The 22,376-nt window shown below is 38.2% G+C and overlaps 1 protein-coding gene across 1 annotated transcript in view; it reads left to right on the top strand.

Moving 5' to 3' along the window:
- The window catches only part of LOC100377887 (NADPH oxidase 2-like), a 58,210-nt gene that overhangs the window by 33,253 nt on the left and 2,581 nt on the right, over nucleotides 1-22,376 (top strand). The window contains exons 11-13 of the mRNA XM_085505370.1: nucleotides 2,604-2,723; nucleotides 5,557-5,749; nucleotides 16,170-16,294. Of these exons, the coding sequence (XP_085361496.1) occupies nucleotides 2,604-2,723; nucleotides 5,557-5,749; nucleotides 16,170-16,294 (438 nt within the window). The remainder of the gene's footprint in view (nucleotides 1-2,603; nucleotides 2,724-5,556; nucleotides 5,750-16,169; nucleotides 16,295-22,376) is intronic.

Below are 22,376 nucleotides of genomic sequence, written 5' to 3'. Positions count from 1 at the left end.
ACAGAAAGATGGTGAGTGATTATGCTAATTAGCATGCATGCAAATAATTGAACTCTACAAGAGCTTCAGTTTAAAGTACTTCTACTCCTTGTTTTAGTTTTCACATATTTAGATATAGTCATCACCTGGAGTTTTTCTCACCATTTGTGGATATCTTAAACATAGCAATCAAAGAATTCTCATATTCAATTAGTTTGTCATTTACTCAACATTTACCAAAAGACACATATGGACATGTTTTGTAAAATCCATAATTCAGATATAGTCTGAAAGCAGGTACTCATGGATTGACCTCCATGCACCTGAAAGGAGGGAATTCATGGATTGACCTCAATGCGTCTGAAAGCGGAGATTCATAGATTGACCTCAATGCGTCTGAAAGCGAGGATTCATGGATTGACCTCAATGCGTCTGAAAGCGAGGATTCATGGATTGACCTCCATGCGCCTGAAACAGGGGATTCATGGATTGACCTCCATGTATCCTAAAGAGGGGATTCATGGATTGTCCTCCATGCATCTGAAAGAGGGGATTCATGGATTGACCTCAATGCGTCTGAAAGTGGGATTCATGGATTGACCTCAATGCACCTGAAAGGGAGGATTCATGGATTGACCTCCTTGCATCTGAAAGCAGGATTCATGGATTGCCCTCCATGCGTCTGAAAAGAGGGAATTCATGAATTGACCTCCATGCGTCTGAAAGGGAGGATTCATGGATTGTCCTCAATGCGTCTGAAAGCGAGGATTCATGGATTGACCTCCATGCATCTGATAGCGAGAATTCATGGATTGACCTCCATGCGCCTGAAACAGGAGATTCATGGATTGACCTCCATGCATCTGAAAGGGGGATTCATGGATTGACCTCCATTCGTCTGAAAGGGGGGATTCATGGATTGACCTCCATGTGTCTGAAAGGGGAGATTCATGGATTGACCTCCATGCGTCTGAAAGGGGGGATTCATGGATTGACCTGACCTCCTTGCGTCTGAAAGCGAGATTCATGGATTGCCCCCCATGCGCCTGAAAGAGCGGATTCATGGATTGTCCTCCATGCGTCTGAAAGCGAGGATTCATGGATTGACCTCAATGCGTCTGAAAGCAGGATTCATGGATTGCCCTCCATGCGTCTAAAAGCGGGATTCATGGATTGAGCTCCATGCATCTGAAAGGGGGGATTCATGGATTATCCTCCATGCGTCTAAAATCGGGATTCATGAATTGCCCCCCATGCGTTTGAAAGCGGGGATTCATGGATTGACCTCCATGCGTCTGAAAGCAGGATTCATGGATTGCCCCCCATGTGCCTGAAAGAGGGGATTCACGGATTGTCCTCCATGCGTCTGAAAGAGAGGATTCATGGATTGACCTCCATGCGTCTGAAAGCGGGGATTCATGGATTGACCTCAATGCGTCTGAAAGCAGGATTCATGGATTGCCCTCCATGCGTCTAAAAGCGGGATTCTTGGATTGAGCTCCATGCATCTGAAAGGGCGGATTCATGGATTATCCTCCATGCGTCTAAAAGCGGAATTCATGGATTGCCCCCCATGCGTTTGAAAGCGGGGATTCATGGATTGACCTCCATGCGTCTGAAAGCAGGATTCATGGATTGCCCCCCATGCGCCTGAAAGAGGGGATTCATGGATTGTCCTCCATGCGTCTGAAAGAGAGGATTCATGGATTGACCTCAATGCGTCTGAAAGCAGGATTCATGGATTGCCCTCCATGCGTCTAAAAGAGAGGATTCATGGATTGATCTCAGTGCGTCTGAAAGCAGGATTCATGGATTGCCCTCCATGCGTCTAAAAGCGGGATTCATGGATTGAGCTCCATGCATCTGAAAGGGGGGATTCATGGATTATCCTCCATGCGTCTAAAAGCGGGATTCGTGGATTGCCCCCCATGTGTTTGAAAGCAGGGATTCATGGATTGACCTCCATGCGTCTGAAAGCAGGATTCATGGATTGCCCTCCATGCGTCTAAAAGCGGGATTCATGGATTGAGCTCCATGCATCTGAAAGGGGGGATTCATGGATTATCCTCCATGCGTCTAAAAGCGGGATTCATGGATTGCCCCCCATGTGTTTGAAAGCAGGGATTCATGGATTGACCTCCATGTGTCTGAAAGCGGGATTCATGGATTGAGCTCCATGCACCTGAAAGTGGGGATTCATAATTTAAGCTTAAAAAATATGTCAAATCATTTTGATCATTAGTTACTCAGTAAATTTCAAATACTAAGAACTAAAACGAAAAACACCATACAGGTTTTTTTGAAGTCGTATCCTGTAACAAAAGAGTTGTGGAAGAGTTCTGCCACAAGAGGGCATGTTTTGCATGGCTGAAGAAGACTGCTACAATGTAGATGGCTAGAAGAGTTCAATTTCTTTCTACAATAGACACATAAACCTACAAATATTCATTCCAATTTAATTTGTTTTGCATCTTCAATTACCAAAAATATTTATAATATATTAGCAATTAGACTTTTATGTTTGCATAAATGATTTCAATAAAAATTATTTTAACCAGTGATGTTTTTGTAGATAACTGTCACAAATTAGAATTCATGTAATTCTTCTTATGTATATCCCACAGTTTGTCAGTAGACGGTCCATTTGGTACAGCAAGTACTGATATATTTGAGTATAATGTGGGTGTGTGTATAGCAGCTGGTATTGGAGTCACTCCATTTGCTTCAATATTGAAATCAATATGGTAAGATACTATGACAAAACCCCACACCCTCCTTGTGGCCTACATTGCGTATGGATATCCTGCGGCCATACTTTCATGAGCGAAGCAGCAGAATACACCGCATCTCAAGTGAAAATAACTTCCATACGCAATGAAAGCCACATGGAAGGTGTGGGGTTCTGTTATTATTACATGTTTCATATTTGATTATTTCATATTAAAGAAAGAACGTGCGACAAACCAGGATGGCATTTAGGTCGGGAACCCTATTGCCTATTAATAAGTCCCAAGATAGTGTTATGCCATAGCAATGCATGTCAGTGTAGAACGTGTGTCACTGTGTGTGTGAAAAAAAAGTAATCAGACGTCTAATCTGAGTCACTGTCTGAATAAATAACTTGTGGACATTTAGTTGGGGCCACAACAGAACCAGAACTTGAACTGGACGACTATGATACACAGTTTATGTTGAAGTTAAAAGTTCCACCACCGAACTGTGCATTGGCATTGGCAACTTCGGTACTCCACTTACAGGCTTACTTTTGTTGGCAGTGGTCCACCCTACAATCATACTAATTCATGATGTAGATAATTTATCTTTCCTGCAATCACACTAATTTACAATGTAGCTAATTTGTCTACCCTACAATCATACTAATTCATAATGTAGCTAATTTATCTATCCTACAATCACACTAATTTATAATGTAGCTAATTTATCTACCCTACAATCACACTAATTCATAATGTAGCTAATTTATCTATCCTGCAATCCCACTAATTCATAATGTAGCTAATTTATCTACCCTAAATCACACTAATTTATAATGTAGCTAATTTATCTATCCTACAATCACACTAATTCATAATGTAGATAATTTATCTATCCTACAATCACACTAATTCATAATGTAGCTAATTTATCTATCCTGCAATCACACTAATTCATAATGTAGCTAATTTATCTATCCTACAATCACACTAATTCATAATGTAGATGATTTATCTATCCTACAATCACACTAATTCATAATGTAGATAATTTATCTATCCTACAATCACACTAATTTATAATGTAGCTAATTTATCTATTCTGCAATCACACTAATTCATAATGTAGATAATTTATCTACCCTACAATCACACTAATTTATAATGTAGATAATTTATCTATCCTACAATCACACTAATTCATAATGTAGATAATTTATCTACCCTACAATCACACTAATTCATAATGTAGATAATTTATCTATCCTACAATCACACTAATTCATAATGTAGATAATTTATCTACCCTACAATCACACTAATTCATAATGTAGATGATTTATCTACCCTAAATCACACTAATTTATAATGTAGCTAATTTATCTATCCTACAATCACACTAATTCATAATGTAGATAATTTATCTATCCTACAATCACACTAATTCATAATGTAGCTAATTTATCTATCCTGCAATCACACTAATTCATAATGTAGCTAATTTATCTATCCTACAATCACACTAATTCATAATGTAGCTAATTTATCTATCCTGCAATCACACTAATTCATAATGTAGCTAATTTATCTATCCTACAATCACACTAATTCATAATGTAGCTAATTTATCTATCCTGCAATCACACTAATTCATAATGTAGCTAATTTATCTATCCTACAATCACACTAATTCATAATGTAGCTAATTTATCTATCCTGCAATCACACTAATTCATAATGTAGCTAATTTATCTATCCTACAATCACACTAATTCATAATGTAGATAATTTATCTACCCTACAATCACACTAATTCATAATGTAGATAATTTATCTATCCTACAATCACACTAATTCATAATGTAGCTAATTTATCTATCCTACAATCACACTAATTCATAATGTAGCTAATTTATCTACCCCACAATCACACTAATTCATGCTGTAGATAATTTATCTAGAAAACATAAAAGTGTCTATTTTGTCATACTTCTGAAGGACTAAGCAATGTGAAATTTGTGTTATAGAATCATTGATGACCTATATGGGCTACCAACAGAAAGTGTTTTATCGTTAAACAGACCTGAAATTTGTGTTCAGTATATTGCATTGTTCTTAGCTGTAACACTGTTCACATCTTTTTTATTAATATTAGATTGTTTAGATTAAATCTAATTTATTAGCACTCACACTATAGGTGACAGCAGTATTTATTGTATAATACACTTTACTTTTATTGATGTACTTTATGAGGTTTGTGTGAAATGGTGTGTTACTCCTAATAAATAATTTAACTACTATTACCACTATAAAAGCACAGCCATTTGCTCACACATGCATCAATATAATTTTATGTTTTATGTAACGGTTAAACTACTATGGATATGCATGGATGACAAAACTTGAAAAGCTGCGCTATAGTACAAATAAAATCTCTGTAGATAATGTTTACACATGGAGCAAACAGTATCCTCTCATCAGTAAAAAGTTTCATATAAAAATTGCAATTCAACATTACTGAGTATTTTCTATACGTACGTCCTTTTTACTGTGTTTGCTTGTCGCTAACATTCCACTCAGCAATCAAAGCAAGCATTTATTTGTAATAAGTTTTCAAAATGAAGAGAATTGTATTTGTTAGTTCTTATGTGTGTATGTGACTCCTGGTCTTTGATAGAAATCCTAATTGTGGTGTAAAACCTTTATATCAAGTAAGTTTACCTGTGTTTTCAAATAGTTGCAGAATTCTAATAGAAGTATGGAAGCTATTGGCTGCTACCCAAATTAAATATTGTAATATGATATTGAAAAGAGTGTATTTCATTTATTTTTATTACTGCTTAAAATCATCTCTGTCTCTTAGGTACAAGTATTTGAATCCTGATTTTGAACTTAAACTACAAAAAGTTTATTTTTACTGGATATGTCCCGATACCAATGCATTTGAATGGTTTTCGGATTTACTGCAATATTTAGAAACACAAATGAAGGAACAAGGCAAACCAGAATTTCTGGATTATAATATATACTTGACAAGAGGATGGGATCGCAATCAGGTAAAATCTTCTCCAAATGTGTTTTATTACTTTGCCATATCATCAAAGATGAAAGGGAAAGGTTTATCAAGAGAGAAATGTCATTGTTGCCATTGTTGTTAATAGTTGTTAATGTGTAGACAATAACTTTACTAATTCTATTCCAAACTGTATCAAACTTGATCACCTAATTATTAATATAAAATCTTCCGTTAGTGTTAACGACATGCAGATGTCCTGTATAAAAATATCATGCAAAAATTTAGAAAGTAGTAGTCAATATTTGGACTGTTTCTATTTGACTGATTGCTGGTGATACACATTCACAGATCACTGATCCTAGTGGGAATATGCATTACTGCATGTGTTCAATGAAATAAATCATTTATTTTGTAATCAATATCATTGGTAATGTATCTCCCAAATTCCATGGGAATACTAGACTGGGTTTCAATCAACTCGTGGAGAGAATTGTTGCACAGTCACAGTTGCACATTTGCAAACTTACCAATAAAATACATAAACTATCTTAACAGAAAACAAGATATCAGATAACCGGTATAAGCACTCTTATGAATAACCCTTTGGATGCCAATCTTTTGATCAAGATCTGAAGCCAATAGAAAATTATGTCTGTTTAGTCCAAAGTCATCAAAACAAAAATAATGGAAATATGCATAACAGGCAAAATATTGCATCCACATTTTGAAAGGAAAAATGTAAAAAAATTTTTTTTTGACATACAGTTCATTTGACAAAACATTTCTTTGTCGAAGTATATAAATTTCAAAAATCTAAATTCGCAGGAATAGTAGTACACAATTATAGAGCTTTTATATTACTAATTTAAAAACACACTTCAAAAACATTAATCACGATAAGTGCTTAGGGATATCCCCACTTACTTATCATACAAAAGACACAAAATAAACTAAAAATATTCATAGTGGTGAATTCCATCTTAATACATTTATTCCAATTGTCTCTGTGATGGCTGTGCATTTTTTACTGCTGTTTCAATCCTAAAACTTGTTTGTATTAAAAATTAATAATGATGTGGCATATTCATTGAATATTGAATTAAACTATGATAAAGGAAATAATACTATATATCAAAGGGAAAGGTCACTAGAGCTTAACTATGTTGTATTAATGTTTTTAGTTTGATTTTTTGCAAATGTTTTTACAGGTCTATATTAAAATATACATGTATGAATGAATCTGGACAAAATTATGTGACTATACTGTGAACAGTGACAACAGTTGACTTTAACATTCAAATGTATGACCTGATGCCTTTAATGTTCCAATGTATGACCTGATGTCTTTAACATTCCACTGTATGACCTCATGCCTTAAACATTCAAATGTATGACCTCATGCCTTAAACATTCAAATGTATGACCTGATGCCTTCAACATTCCAATGTATTACCTGATGCCTTTAACATTCAAATGTATGACTTGATGACTTTAACATTCAAATGTATGACCTGTTGCCTTTAACATTCGAAGGTATGACCTGATTCCTTTAGCATTCAAATGTATGACCTTATGCCATGAATATTCAAATGTATTACCTGATGCCTTTAACATTCAAATGTATGACCCTATGCCTTTAACATTCAAATGTATGACCTCATGTCTTTAACATTCAAATGTATGACTTGATGCCTTTAACATTCAAATGTATGACCTGATGTCTTTAACATTCCACTGTATGACCTCATGCCTTCAACATTCAAATGTATTACCTGATGCCTTTAACATTCAAATGTATTACCTGATGCCTTTAACATTCAAATGTATGAGCTAATGCCTTTAACATTCAAAGGTATGACATGATGCCTTTAACATTCATATGTATGACCTGATGCCTTTAATATTCAAATGTATGACTTGATGCCTTTAACATTCAAATGTATGACCTGATGCCTTTAACATTCAAATGTATGACCTGATGCCTTTAATATTCAAATGTATGACTTGATGCCTTTAACATTCAAATGTATGACCTGATGCCTTTAACATTCAAACTTATGACATGATGCCTTTAGCATTCAAATGTGTGACCTAATGGCTTTAACATTCAAAGGTATGACCTGATTCCTTTAGCATTCAAATGTATGACCTTATGCCATGAACATTCAAATGTATTACCTGATGCCTTTAACATTCAAATGTATTACCTGATGCCTTTAACATTTAAATGTATGACCTTATGCCTTGAACATTCAAATGTATTACCTGATGCCTTTAACATTCAAATGTATGACCCTATGCCTTGAACATTCAAATGTATTACCTGATGCCTTTAACATTCAAATGTATGAGCTAATGCCTTTAACATTCAAAGGTATGACATGATGCCTTTAACATTCAAAGGTATGACATGATGCCTTTAGCATTCAAATGTATGACCTGATGCCTTTAACATTCAAATGTATGACTTGATGCCTTTAACATTCAAATGTATGACCTGATGTCTTTAACATTCCACTGTATGACCTCATGCCTTCAACATTCAAATGTATTACCTGATGCCTTTAACATTCAAATGTATTACCTGATGCCTTTAACATTCAAATGTATGAGCTAATGCCTTTAACATTCAAAGGTATGACATGATGCCTTTAACATTCATATGTATGACCTGATGCTTTTAATATTCAAATGTATGACTTGATGCCTTTAACATTCAAATGTATGACCTGATGCCTTTAACATTCAAACTTATGACATGATGCCTTTAGCATTCAAATCTGTGACCTAATGGCTTTAACATTCAAAGGTATGACCTGATTCCTTTAGCATTCCAATGTATGACCTTATGCCATGAACATTCAAATGTATTACCTGATGCCTTTAACATTCAAATGTATTACCTGATGCCTTTAACATTCAAAGGTATGACATGATGCCTTTAACATTCAAATGTATGACCTCATGTCTTTAACATTCAAATGTATGACTTGATGCCTTTAACATTCAAATGTATGACCTGATGCCTTTAACACTCAAATGTATGACCTGATGCCTTTAACATTCAAATGTATGACCTGATGCCTTTAACACTCAAATGTATGACCTGATGCCTTTAACATTCAAATGTATGACTTGATGCCTTTAACATTCAAATGTATGACCTGATGTCTTTAACATTCAAATGTATGACTTGATGCCTTTAACATTCAAATGTATGACTTGATGCCTTTAACATTCAAATGTATGACCTGTTGCCTTTAACATTCGAAGGTATGACCTGATTCCTTTAGCATTCAAATGTATGACCTGATTCCTTTAGCATTCAAATGTATGACCTGATTCCTTTAGCATTCAAATGTATGACCTTATGCCATGAACATTCAAATGTATTACCTGATGCCTTTAACATTCAAATGTATGACCCTATGCCTTGAACATTCAAATGTATTACCTGATGCCTTTAACATTCAAATGTATGAGCTAATGCCTTTAACATTCAAAGGTATGACATGATGCCTTTAACATTCAAATGTATGACCTGATGCCTTTAACATTCAAATGTATGACTTGATGCCTTTAACATTCAAATGTATGACCTGATGTCTTTAACATTCCACTGTATGACCTCATACCTTCAACATTCAAATGTATTACCTGATGCCTTTAACATTCAAATGTATTACCTGATGCCTTTAACATTCAAATGTATGAGCTAATGCCTTTAACATTCAAAGGTATGACATGATGCCTTTAACATTCATATGTATGACCTGATGCTTTTAATATTCAAATGTATGACTTGATGCCTTTAACATTCAAATGTATGACCTGATGCCTTTAACATTCAAACTTATGACATGATGCCTTTAGCATTCAAATGTGTGACCTAATGGCTTTAACATTCAAAGGTATGACCTGATTCCTTTAGCAATCCAATGTATGACCTTATGCCATGAACATTCAAATGTATTACCTGATGCCTTTAACATTCAAATGTATTACCTGATGCCTTTAACATTCAAAGGTATGACATGATGCCTTTAACATTCAAATGTATGACCTCATGTCTTTAACATTCAAATGTATGACTTGATGCCTTTAACATTCAAATGTATGACCTGATGCCTTTAACACTCAAATGTATGACCTGATGCCTTTAACATTCAAATGTATGAGCTAATGCCTTTAACATTCAAAGGTATGACCTGATGCCTTTAACATTCAACTGTATGACCTGATGCCTTTAACATTCAAATGTATGACCTGATGTATTTAACATTCAATGGTATGATCTGATGCCATTAACATTCAAATGTATGACCTGATGCCTTCAACATTCCAATGTATTACCTGATGCCTTTAACATTCAAATGTATGAGCTAATGCCTTTAACATTCAAAGGTATGACATGATGCCTTTAACATTCAAATGTATGACCTGATGCCTTTAACATTCAAATGTATGACTTGATGCCTTTAACATTCAAATGTATGACCTGTTGCCTTTAACATTCAAAGTTATGACCTGATTCCTTTAGCATTCAAATGTATGACCTTATGCCATGAACATTCAAATGTATTACCTGATGCATTTAACATTCAAATGTATGACCCTATGCCTTGAACATTCAAATGTATTACCTGATGCCTTTAACATTCAAATGTATGAGTTAATGCCTTTAACATTCAAAGGTATGACATGATGCCTTTAACATTCAAATGCATGACCTGATGCCTTTAACATTCAAATGTATGACTTGATGCCTTTAACATTCAAATGTATGACCTGATGTCTTTAACATTCCACTGTATGACCTCATGCCTTCAACATTCAAATGTATTACCTGATGCCTTTAACATTCAAATGTATTACCTGATGCCTTTAACATTCAAATGTATGAGCTAATGCCTTTAACATTCAAAGGTATGACATGATGCCTTTAACATTCAAATGTATTACCTGATGCCTTTATCATTCAAATGTATGAGCTAATGCCTTTAACATTCAAAGGTATGACATGATGCCTTTAACATTCAAATGTATGACCTGATACCTTTAACATTCAAATGTATTACCTGATGCCTTTAACATTCAAATGTATGAGCTAATGCCTTTAACATTCAAAGGTATGACATGATGCCTTTAACATTCAAATGTATTACCTGATGCCTTTAACATTCAAATGTATGAGCTAATGCCTTTAACATTCAAAGGTATGACATGATGCCTTTAACATTCAAATGTATGACCTGATGCCTTTAATATTCAAATGTATGACTTGATGCCTTTAACATTCAAATGTATGACCTGATGCCTTTAACATTCAAATGTATGACCTGATGCCTTTAATATTCAAATGTATGACTTGATGCCTTTAACATTCAAATGTATGACCTGATGCCTTTAACATTCAAACTTATGACATGATGCCTTTAGCGTTCAAATGTGTGACCTAATGGCTTTAACATTCAAAAGTATGACCTGATTCCTTTAGCATTCAAATGTATGACCTTATGCCATGAACATTCAAATGTATTACCTGATGCCTTTAACATTCAAATGTATTACCTGATGCCTTTAACATTCAAATGTATGACCTTATGCCTTGAACATTCAAATGTATTACCTGATGCCTTTAACATTCAAATGTATGAGCTAATGCCTTTAACATTCAAAGGTATGACATGATGCCTTTAACATTCAAATGTATGACCTGATGCCTTTAACATTCAAATGTATGACTTGATGCCTTTAACATTCAAATGTATGACCTGATGCCTTTAACATTCAAATGTATTACCTGATGCCTTTAACATTCAACTGTATGACCTGATGCCTTTAACATTCAAATGTATGACTTGATGCCTTTAACATTCAAATGTATGACCTGATGCCTTTAACATTCAATGGCATGATCTGATGCCATTAACATTCAAATGTATGACCTGATGCCTTTAATATTCAAATGTATGACCTGATGCCTTTAATATTCAAATTTATGACTTGATGCCTTTAACATTCAAATGTATGACCTGATGTCTTTAACATTCCACTGTATGACCTCATGCCTTCAACATTCAGATGTATTACCTGATGCCTTTAACATTCAAATGTATTACCTGATGCCTTTAACATTCAAATGTATGAGCTAATGCCTTTAACATTCAAAGGTATGACATGATGCCTTTAACATTCAAATGTATGACCTGATGCCTTTAATATTCAAATGTATGACTTGATGCCTTTAACATTCAAATGTATGACCTGATGCCTTTAACATTCAAATGTATGACCTGATGCCTTTAATATTCAAATGTATGACTTGATGCCTTTAACATTCAAATGCATGACATGATGCCTTTAGCATTCAAATGTGTGACCTAATGGCTTTAACATTCAAAGGTATGACCTGATTCTTTTAGCATTCAAATGTATGACCTTATGCCATGAACATTCAAATGTATTACCTGATGCCTTTAACATTCAAATGTATGACCTTATGCCTTGAACATTCAAATGTATTACCTGATGCCTTTAACATTCAACTGTATGACCTGATGCCTTTAACATTCAAATGTATGACTTGATGCCTTTAACATTCAAATGTATGACCTGATGCCTTTAACATTCAATGGTATGATCTGATGCCATTAACATTCAAATGTATGATCTGATGCCTTTAACATTCAAATGTATGACCTGATGCCATTAACATTCAAATGTATTACCTGATGCCTTTAACATTCAACTGTATGACCTGATGCCTTTAACATTCAAAGGTATGGCATGATGCCTTTAACATTCAAAGGTGTATGGCCTGATGCCTTTAACTTTCAAAGGTATGACCTGATACCTTCAACATTCAAATGTATGACCTGATGCATTTACCATTTAATTTATGACTTGATGCCTTTAACATTCAAAGGTATGACCTGATGCCTTTAACATTCAAAGTATGACCTGATGCCTTTAATATTCAAATGTATGACCTGATACCTTTAACATTCAACTGCATGACCTGATGCCTTTAACATTCAAATGTATGACCTGATGCCTCTAACATTCAAAGGTATGACCTGATGCCTTTAACATTCAAAGTATGACCTGATGCCATGAACATTCAAATGTATGACCTGATGCCTTGAACATTTAAATGTGTTACCTGATGCCTTTAACTTTCAAAGTTATGACCTGATGCATTTAACATTCAAATTTATGACCTGATGCGTTTAACATTCAAATGTATACCCTGATGCATTGAACATTCAACTGTATGACCTGATGCAATTAACATTCAAATGTATGACCTGATGCCTTGAACATTCAAATGTGTTACCTGATGCCTTTAACATTCAAATGTATGACCTGATGCCATTAACATTCAAATGTATGACCTGATGCCTTGAACATTCAAATGTGTTACCTGATGCCTTTAACATTCAAATGTATGACCTAATGGCTTTAACATTCAAGAGTATGACATGATGCCTTTAGCATTCAAAGGTGTGACCTGATGCCTTTAATATTCAAATGTATGACCTAATGGCTTTAGCATTCAAAGGTATGACCTGATGCCTTTAGCATTCAAAGGTATGACCTGATGCCTTTAATATTCAAATGTATGACCTGATGCCTTTAACATTCAAATGTATTATCTGATGCCTTTAACATTCATAACCAGATGACTTGATGCCTTTAACATTCAAATGTATGATATGATGTCTTTAACATTCAAATGTATTACCTGATGCCTTTAACATTCAAATGTATGACCTTATGCCTTGAACATTCAAATGTATTACCTGATGCCTTTAACATTCAAGTGTATGAGTTAATGCCTTTAACATTCAAATGTATGACTTGATGCCTTTAACATTCAAATGTATAACCTGATGCCTTTAACACTCAAATGTATGACCTGATGCCTTTAACATTCAAATGTATGACCTTATGCCTTTAACATTCAAATGTATGACCTGATGCTTTTAACATTCAAATGTATGACCTGATGCCTTTAATATTCAAATTCATGACCTGATGCCTTTAACATTAAAAGGTATGACCTGATACCTTTAACATTCAAATGCATGACCTGACGGCTTTAACATTCAAAGTTATGATCTGATGCCTTTAACATTCAAATGAATGACCTGATGCCTTTAACATTCAACTGTATGACCTGATACCTTTAACATTCAAATGTATGACCTGGTGCCTTTAACATTCAAATGTATGACCTAATGGCTTTAACATTCAAAGGTATGACATGATGCCTTTATCTTTTAAAGGTATGATCTGATGCCTTTAACATTCAACAGTATGACCTGATGCCTTCAACATTCAAAAGTATGACCTGATGCCTTTAACATCCAACTGTATGACCTGATGGCTTTAACATTCAAAGTTATGATCTGATGCCTTTAACATTCAAATGTATTACCTGATGCCTTTAACATTTAACTGTATGACCTGATGCCTTTAACATTCAAATGTATGACCTGATGCCTTTAACATTCAATGGTATGACCTGATGCCTTCAACATTCAAATGTATGACATGATGCCTTTAACATTCAAATGCATGACCTGATGCCTTTAACATTCAAATGTATGACCTTATGCCGTGAACATTCAAATGTATTACCTGATGCCTTTAACATTCAAATGTATGACCTTATGCCTTTAGCATTCATAACCAGATGACTTGATGCCTTTAACATTCAAATGTATGATCTGATGCCTTTAACATTCAAATGTATGACCTGATGCCTTTAACATTCAATGGTATGACCTGATGCCTTCAACATTCAAATGTATGACCTGATGCCTTTGACATTCAAATGTATGACCTGATGCCTTTAATATTCAAATGTATGATCTGATGCCTTTAACATTAAAAGGTATGACCTGATACCTTTAACATTCAAATGTATGACCTGATGGCTTTAATATTCAAATGTATGACCTGATGCCTTTAACATTAAAAGGTATGACCTGATACCTTTAACATTCAAATGTATGACCTTATGCCTTGAACATTCAAATGTATTACCTGATGCATTTAACATTCAAATGTATGACCTTATGCCTTTAGCATTTAAAGGTATGACATGATGCCTTTAACTTTTAAAGGTATGATCTGATGGCTTTAACATTCAAATGTATGACCTGATGCCTTTAACATTCAGATGTATGATTTGATGCCTTTAACATTCAAAGGTATGACCTGATGCCTTTAACATTCAAAGTATGACCTGATGCCTTTAATATTCAAATGTATGACCTGATGCCTTTAACATTCAACTGTATGACCTGATGGCTTTAACATTCAAAGTTATGATCTGATGCCTTTAACATTCAAATGTATTACCTGATGCCTTTAACATTCAACTGTATGACCTGATGTCTCTAACATTCAAAGGTATGACCTGATGCCTTTAACATTCAACGGTATGACCTGATGCCTTCAACATTCAAATGTATGACCTGATGCCTTTAACATTCAACTGTATGACTTGATGCCATTAACATTCAAATGTATGACCTAATGCCTTGAACATTTAAATGTGTTACCTGATGCCTTTAACTTTCAAAGGTATGACCTGATACCTATAACATTCAAATGTATGACCTGATGCGTTTAACATTCAAATTTATGACCTGATGCGTTTAACATTCAAATGTATACCTTCATGCCTTTAACATTCAAATGTATGACCTGATGCCTTGAACATTCAAATGTGTTACCTGATGCCTTTAACATTCAAATGTATGACCTAATGGCTTTAACATTCAAGGGTATGACATGATGCCTTTAGCATTCAAAGGTGTGACCTGATGCCTTTAATATTCAAATGTATGACCTAATGGCTTTAACATTCAAAGGTATGACATGATGCCTTCAGCATTCAAAGGTATGACCTGATGCCTTTAATATCCAAATGTATTATCTGATGCCTTTAACATTCAAATGTATGGCCTGATGCCTTTAACATTCATAACCAGATGACTTGATGCCTTTAACATTCAAATGTATGATCTGATGCCTTTAACATTCATATGTATGACCTGATGCCTTTAACATTCATAACCAGATGACTTGGTAGATTGTTTTGTATGTACTGTTAATGATTTGGACTTTTTGTTAACAATGGGATATACAATAGTTTCACACATTCAATTGAATTTAGCATGTTTCAGTTATGGCTGAGAATATCAATATTAAAATCCCATCAACAATCAAGGTTTTCACTGTGTATACTGGTGAAAGACGGTGTCTGAATGTTAGGTTAACTGAGATTTATAATTAATTTGTTCTGATATACATGGGAGACAAATTTACTATTTTATAATAGTTGATACTGATTTAAAATTGCTTTTTAAGTGGATCCAGTCTTTTATTATAATGTCATTTGTTTACAAAATTTGTTGACTATTAATGCTGTTCTATTTCTATAGGCTCATAATATTTATTTACATGAAGGAGATGAGAGTGATATTGTGACCGGACTGAAACAGAAAACTCATTATGGCCGGCCTCAATGGGACCAGATATTCCCTACAATAGCAGATGCTCATCCCAGGTAAGTGCATCTCATTCCTAGAGCTACAATGGTCTCATCCATTGTAATTATATTCAACTGTGTATACCATAATCTTACTATTTGGTAAAGTCTCTGAATTATGCCATGATGAATGGTTTATCAAATGTAAAAGTCTGTCCAACCTATAATTTGATTAAATGAGCACACTAAAGAGTAAAACGTGTTGAGAGCCATGGGTGGTTCACAGTCAGTATGTTGAAGACAACAGGTGGTTGGGAGTCAGTATGTTGAGGACCACAGGTGGTTAGGAGTCAGTATATTGAGGAACACAGGTGGTTGGGAGTCAGTATGTTGAGGACTACAGGTGGTTGGGAGTCAGTATGTTGAGGACAAAAAGTGGTGGGGGGGGGTATGTTGAGGACAAAAAGTGGTGGGGAGTCAGCATTATGAGGACTACAGGTGGTTGGGAGTCAATATGTTGAGAACTACAGGTGGTTGGGAGTCAGTATGTTGAGGACTACAGGTGGTTGGGAGTCAGTATGTTGAGGACAACAGGTGGTTGGGAGTCAGTATGTTGAGGACTACAGGTGGTTAGGAGTCAGTATGTTGAGGACAACAGGTGGTTGGGAGTCAGTATGTTGAGGACTACAGGTGGTTGGGAGTCAGTATGTTGAGGACCACAGGTGGTTGGGAGTCAGTATGTTGAGGACTACAGGTGGTTAGGAGTCAGTATGTTGAGGACTACAGGTGGTTAGGAGTCAGTATGTTGAGGACCACAGGTGGTTGGGAGTCAGTATGTTGAGGACTACAGGTGGTTAGGAGTCAGTATGTTGAGGACTACAGGTGGTTAGGAGTCAGTATGTTGAGGACCACAGGTGGTTGGGAGTCAGTATGTTGAGGACTACAGGTGGTTGGGAGTCAGTATGTTGAGGACAACAGGTGGTTTGGAGTCAGTATGTTGAGGACCACAGGTGGTTGGGAGTCAGTATGTTGAGGACTACAGGTGGTTGGGAGTCAATATGTTGAGAACTACAGGTGGTTGGGAGTCAGTATGTTGAGGACTACAGGTGGTTGGGAGTCAGTATATTGAGGACAACAGGTGGTTGGGAGTCAGTATGTTGAGGACTACAGGTGGTTAGGAGTCAGTATGTTGAGGACAACAGGTGGTTGGGAGTCAGTATGTTGAGGACTACAGGTGGTTGGGAGTCAGTATGTTGAGGACTACAGGTGGTTGGGAGTCAGTATGTTGAGGACAACAGGTGGTTGGGAGTCAGTATGTTGAGGACTACAGGTGGTTAGGAGTCAGTATGTTGAGGACAACAGGTGGTTGGGAGTCAGTATGTTGAGGACTACAGGTGGTTGGGAGTCAGTATGTTGAGGACAACAGGTGGTTTGGAGTCAGTATGTTGAGGACCACAGGTGGTTGGGAGTCAGTATGTTGAGGACTACAGGTGGTTGGGAGTCAGTATGTTGAATACAACAGGTAGTTGGGAGTCAGTATGTTGAGGACTACAGGTGGTTGGGAGTCAGTATGTTGAGGACTACAGGTGATTGGGAGTCAGTATGTTGAGGACTACAGGTGATTGGGAGTCAGTATGTTGAGGACAACAGGTGGTTGGGAGTCAGTATGTTGAGGACTACAGGTGGTTGGGAGTCAGTATGTTGAGGACAACAGGTGGTTGGGAATCAGTATATTGAGGACTACAGGTGGTTGGGAGTCAGTATGTTGAGGACAACAGGTGGTTGGAAGTCAGTATGTTGAGGACCACAGGTGGTTGGGAGTCAGTATGTTGAGGACTACAGGTGGTTGGGAGTCAGTATGTTGAGGACAACAGGTGGTTAGGAGTCAGTATGTTGAGGACCACAGGTGGTTGGGAGTCAGTATGTTGAGGACTACAGGTGGTTAGGAGTCAGTATGTTGAGGACTACAGGTGGTTAGGAGTCAGTATGTTGAGGACCACAGGTGGTTGGGAGTCAGTATGTTGAGGACTACAGGTGGTTAGGAGTCAGTATGTTGAGGACTACAGGTGGTTAGGAGTCAGTATGTTGAGGACCACAGGTGGTTGGGAGTCAGTATGTTGAGGACTACAGGTGGTTGGGAGTCAGTATGTTGAGGACAACAGGTGGTTTGGAGTCAGTATGTTGAGGACCACAGGTGGTTGGGAGTCAGTATGTTGAGGACTACAGGTGGTTGGGAGTCAATATGTTGAGAACTACAGGTGGTTGGGAGTCAGTATGTTGAGGACTACAGGTGGTTGGGAGTCAGTATATTGAGGACAACAGGTGGTTGGGAGTCAGTATGTTGAGGACTACAGGTGGTTAGGAGTCAGTATGTTGAGGACAACAGGTGGTTGGGAGTCAGTATGTTGAGGACTACAGGTGGTTGGGAGTCAGTATGTTGAGGACTACAGGTGGTTGGGAGTCAGTATGTTGAGGACAACAGGTGGTTGGGAGTCAGTATGTTGAGGACTACAGGTGGTTAGGAGTCAGTATGTTGAGGACAACAGGTGGTTGGGAGTCAGTATGTTGAGGACTACAGGTGGTTGGGAGTCAGTATGTTGAGGACAACAGGTGGTTTGGAGTCAGTATGTTGAGGACCACAGGTGGTTGGGAGTCAGTATGTTGAGGACTACAGGTGGTTGGGAGTCAGTATGTTGAATACAACAGGTAGTTGGGAGTCAGTATGTTGAGGACTACAGGTGGTTGGGAGTCAGTATGTTGAGGACTACAGGTGATTGGGAGTCAGTATGTTGAGGACTACAGGTGATTGGGAGTCAGTATGTTGAGGACAACAGGTGGTTGGGAGTCAGTATGTTGAGGACTACAGGTGGTTGGGAGTCAGTATGTTGAGGACAACAGGTGGTTGGGAATCAGTATATTGAGGACTACAGGTGGTTGGGAGTCAGTATGTTGAGGACAACAGGTGGTTGGAAGTCAGTATGTTGAGGACCACAGGTGGTTGGGAGTCAGTATGTTGAGGACTACAGGTGGTTGGGAGTCAGTATGTTGAGGACAACAGGTGTTTGGGCGTCAGTATGTCGAGGACTACAGGTGGTTGGGAGTCAGTATGTTAAGGACAACAGGTGGTTGGGAATCAGTATGTTGAGGACTACAGGTGATTGGGAGTCAGTATGTTGAGGACAACAGGTGGTTGGGAGTCAGTATGTTGAGGACAACAGATGGTTGGGAATCAGTATGTTGAGGACTACAGGTAGTTGGGAGACAGTATGTTGAGGACTACAGGTGGTTGGGAGTCAATATGTTGAGGACAACAGGTGGTTGGGAGTCAGTATGTCGAGGACTACAGGTGGTTGGGAGTCAGTATGTTAAGGACAACAGGTGGTTGGGAATCAGTATGTTGAGGACTACAGGTGGTTGGGTGTCAGTATGTTGAGGACCACAGCTGGTTGGGAGTCAGTATGTCGAGGACTACAGGTGGTTGGGAGTCAGTATGTTAAGGACAACATGTGGTTGGGAATCAGTATGTTGAGGACAACAGGTGGTTGGGAGTCAGTATGTTGAGGACTACAGGTGGTTGGGAGTCAGTATGTTGAGGACAACAGGTGTTTGGGCGTCAGTATGTTGAGGACAACAGGTGGTTGGGAGTCAGTATGTTGAGGACTACAAGTGGTTGGGAGTCAGTATGTTGAGGACTACAGGTGATTGGGAGTCAGTATGTTGAGGACAACAGGTGGTTGGGAGTCAGTATGTTGAGGACAAAAGGTGGTTGGGAATCAGTATATTGATGACTACAGGTGGTTGGGAGTCAGTATGTTGAGGACAACAGGTGGTTGGAAGTCAGTATGTTGAGGACCACAGGTGGTTGGGAGTCAGTATGTTGAGGACTACAGGTGGTTGGGAGTCAGTATGTTGAGGACAACAGGTGGTTGGGCGTCAGTATGTTGAGGACAACAGGTGGTTGGGAGTCAGTATGTTGAGGACTACAGGTGGTTGGGAGTCAGTATGTTGAGGACTACAGGTGATTGGGAGTCAGTATGTTGAGGACAACAGGTGGTTGGGAGTCAGTATGTTGAGGACAACAGATGGTTGGGAATCAGTATGTTGAGGACTACAGGTAGTTGGGAGTCAGTATGTTGAGGACTACAGGTGGTTGGGAGTCAATATGTTGAGGACAACAGGTGGTTGGGAGTCAGTATGTCGAGGACTACAGGTGGTTGGGAGTCAGTATGTTAAGGACAACAGGTGGTTGGGAATCAGTATGTTGAGGACTACAGGTGGTTGGTTGTCAATATGTTGAGGACCACAGCTGGTTGGGAGTCAGTATGTCGAGGACTACAGGTGGTTGGGAGTCAGTATTTTAAGGACAACATGTGGTTGGGAATCAGTATGTTGAGAACTACAGGTGGTTGGGAGTCAGTATGTTGAGGACTACAGGTGGTTGGGCTTCAGTATGTTGAGGACCACAGGTGGTTGGGAGTCAGTATGTTGAGGACTACAGGTGGTTGGAAGTCAGTATGTTGAGGACAACAGGTGGTTGGGAGTCAGTATGTTGGGAACAACAGGTGGTTGGGGGTCAGTATGTTGAGGACAACAAGTGGTTGGGAGTCATCTTGTTGACGACCACATGTGGTTAGGAGTCTGTATGTTGAGGACTACAGGTGGTTGGAAGTCAGTATGTTGAGGACAACTGGTGGTTGGGCGTCAGTATGTTGAGGACAACAGGTGGTTGGGAGTCAGTATGTTGAGGACTACAGGTGGTTGGGAGTCAGTATGTTGAGGACTACAGGTGATTGGGAGTCAGTATGTCGAGGACTACAGGTGGTTGGGAGTCAGTATGTTAAGGACAACAGGTGGTTGGGAATCAGTATGTTGAGGACTACAGGTGGTTGGGTGTCAGTATGTTGAGGACCACAGCTGGTTGGGAGTCAGTATGTTGAGGACTACAGGTGGTTGGGAGTCAGTATGTTGAGGACCACAGGTGGTTGGGAGTCAGTATGTTGAGGACTACAGGTGGTTAGGAGTCAGTATGTTGAGGACTACAGGTGGTTGGGAGTCAGTATGTTGAGGACTACAGGTGGTTAGGAGTCAGTATGTTGAGGACTACAGGTGATTGGGAGTCAGTATGTTGAGGACAACAGGTGGTTGGGAGTCAGTATGTTGAGGACTACAGGTGGTTGGGAGTCAGTATGTTGAGGACAACAGGTGGTTGGGAATCAGTATATTGAGGACTACAGGTGGTTGGGAGTCAGTATGTTGAGGACAACAGGTGGTTGGAAGTCAGTATGTTGAGGACCACAGGTGGTTGGGAGTCAGTATGTTGAGGACTACAGGTGGTTGGGAGTCAGTATGTTGAGGACAACAGGTGTTTGGGCGTCAGTATGTCGAGGACTACAGGTGGTTGGGAGTCAGTATGTTAAGGACAACAGGTGGTTGGGAATCAGTATGTTGAGGACTACAGGTGATTGGGAGTCAGTATGTTGAGGACAACAGGTGGTTGGGAGTCAGTATGTTGAGGACAACAGATGGTTGGGAATCAGTATGTTGAGGACTACAGGTAGTTGGGAGACAGTATGTTGAGGACTACAGGTGGTTGGGAGTCAATATGTTGAGGACAACAGGTGGTTGGGAGTCAGTATGTCGAGGACTACAGGTGGTTGGGAGTCAGTATGTTAAGGACAACAGGTGGTTGGGAATCAGTATGTTGAGGACTACAGGTGGTTGGGTGTCAGTATGTTGAGGACCACAGCTGGTTGGGAGTCAGTATGTCGAGGACTACAGGTGGTTGGGAGTCAGTATGTTAAGGACAACATGTGGTTGGGAATCAGTATGTTGAGGACAACAGGTGGTTGGGAGTCAGTATGTTGAGGACTACAGGTGGTTGGGAGTCAGTATGTTGAGGACAACAGGTGTTTGGGCGTCAGTATGTTGAGGACAACAGGTGGTTGGGAGTCAGTATGTTGAGGACTACAAGTGGTTGGGAGTCAGTATGTTGAGGACTACAGGTGATTGGGAGTCAGTATGTTGAGGACAACAGGTGGTTGGGAGTCAGTATGTTGAGGACAAAAGGTGGTTGGGAATCAGTATATTGAGGACTACAGGTGGTTGGGAGTCAGTATGTTGAGGACAACAGGTGGTTGGAAGTCAGTATGTTGAGGACCAC

The sequence above is a fragment of the Saccoglossus kowalevskii genome, chromosome 11 (genome assembly GCF_978046115.1).
Source record: "Saccoglossus kowalevskii chromosome 11, keSacKowa6.1, whole genome shotgun sequence".
NCBI classification, from domain to species: Eukaryota; Metazoa; Hemichordata; class Enteropneusta; family Harrimaniidae; genus Saccoglossus; species Saccoglossus kowalevskii.
This window is presented reverse-complemented; position numbering and strand designations above follow the sequence as displayed.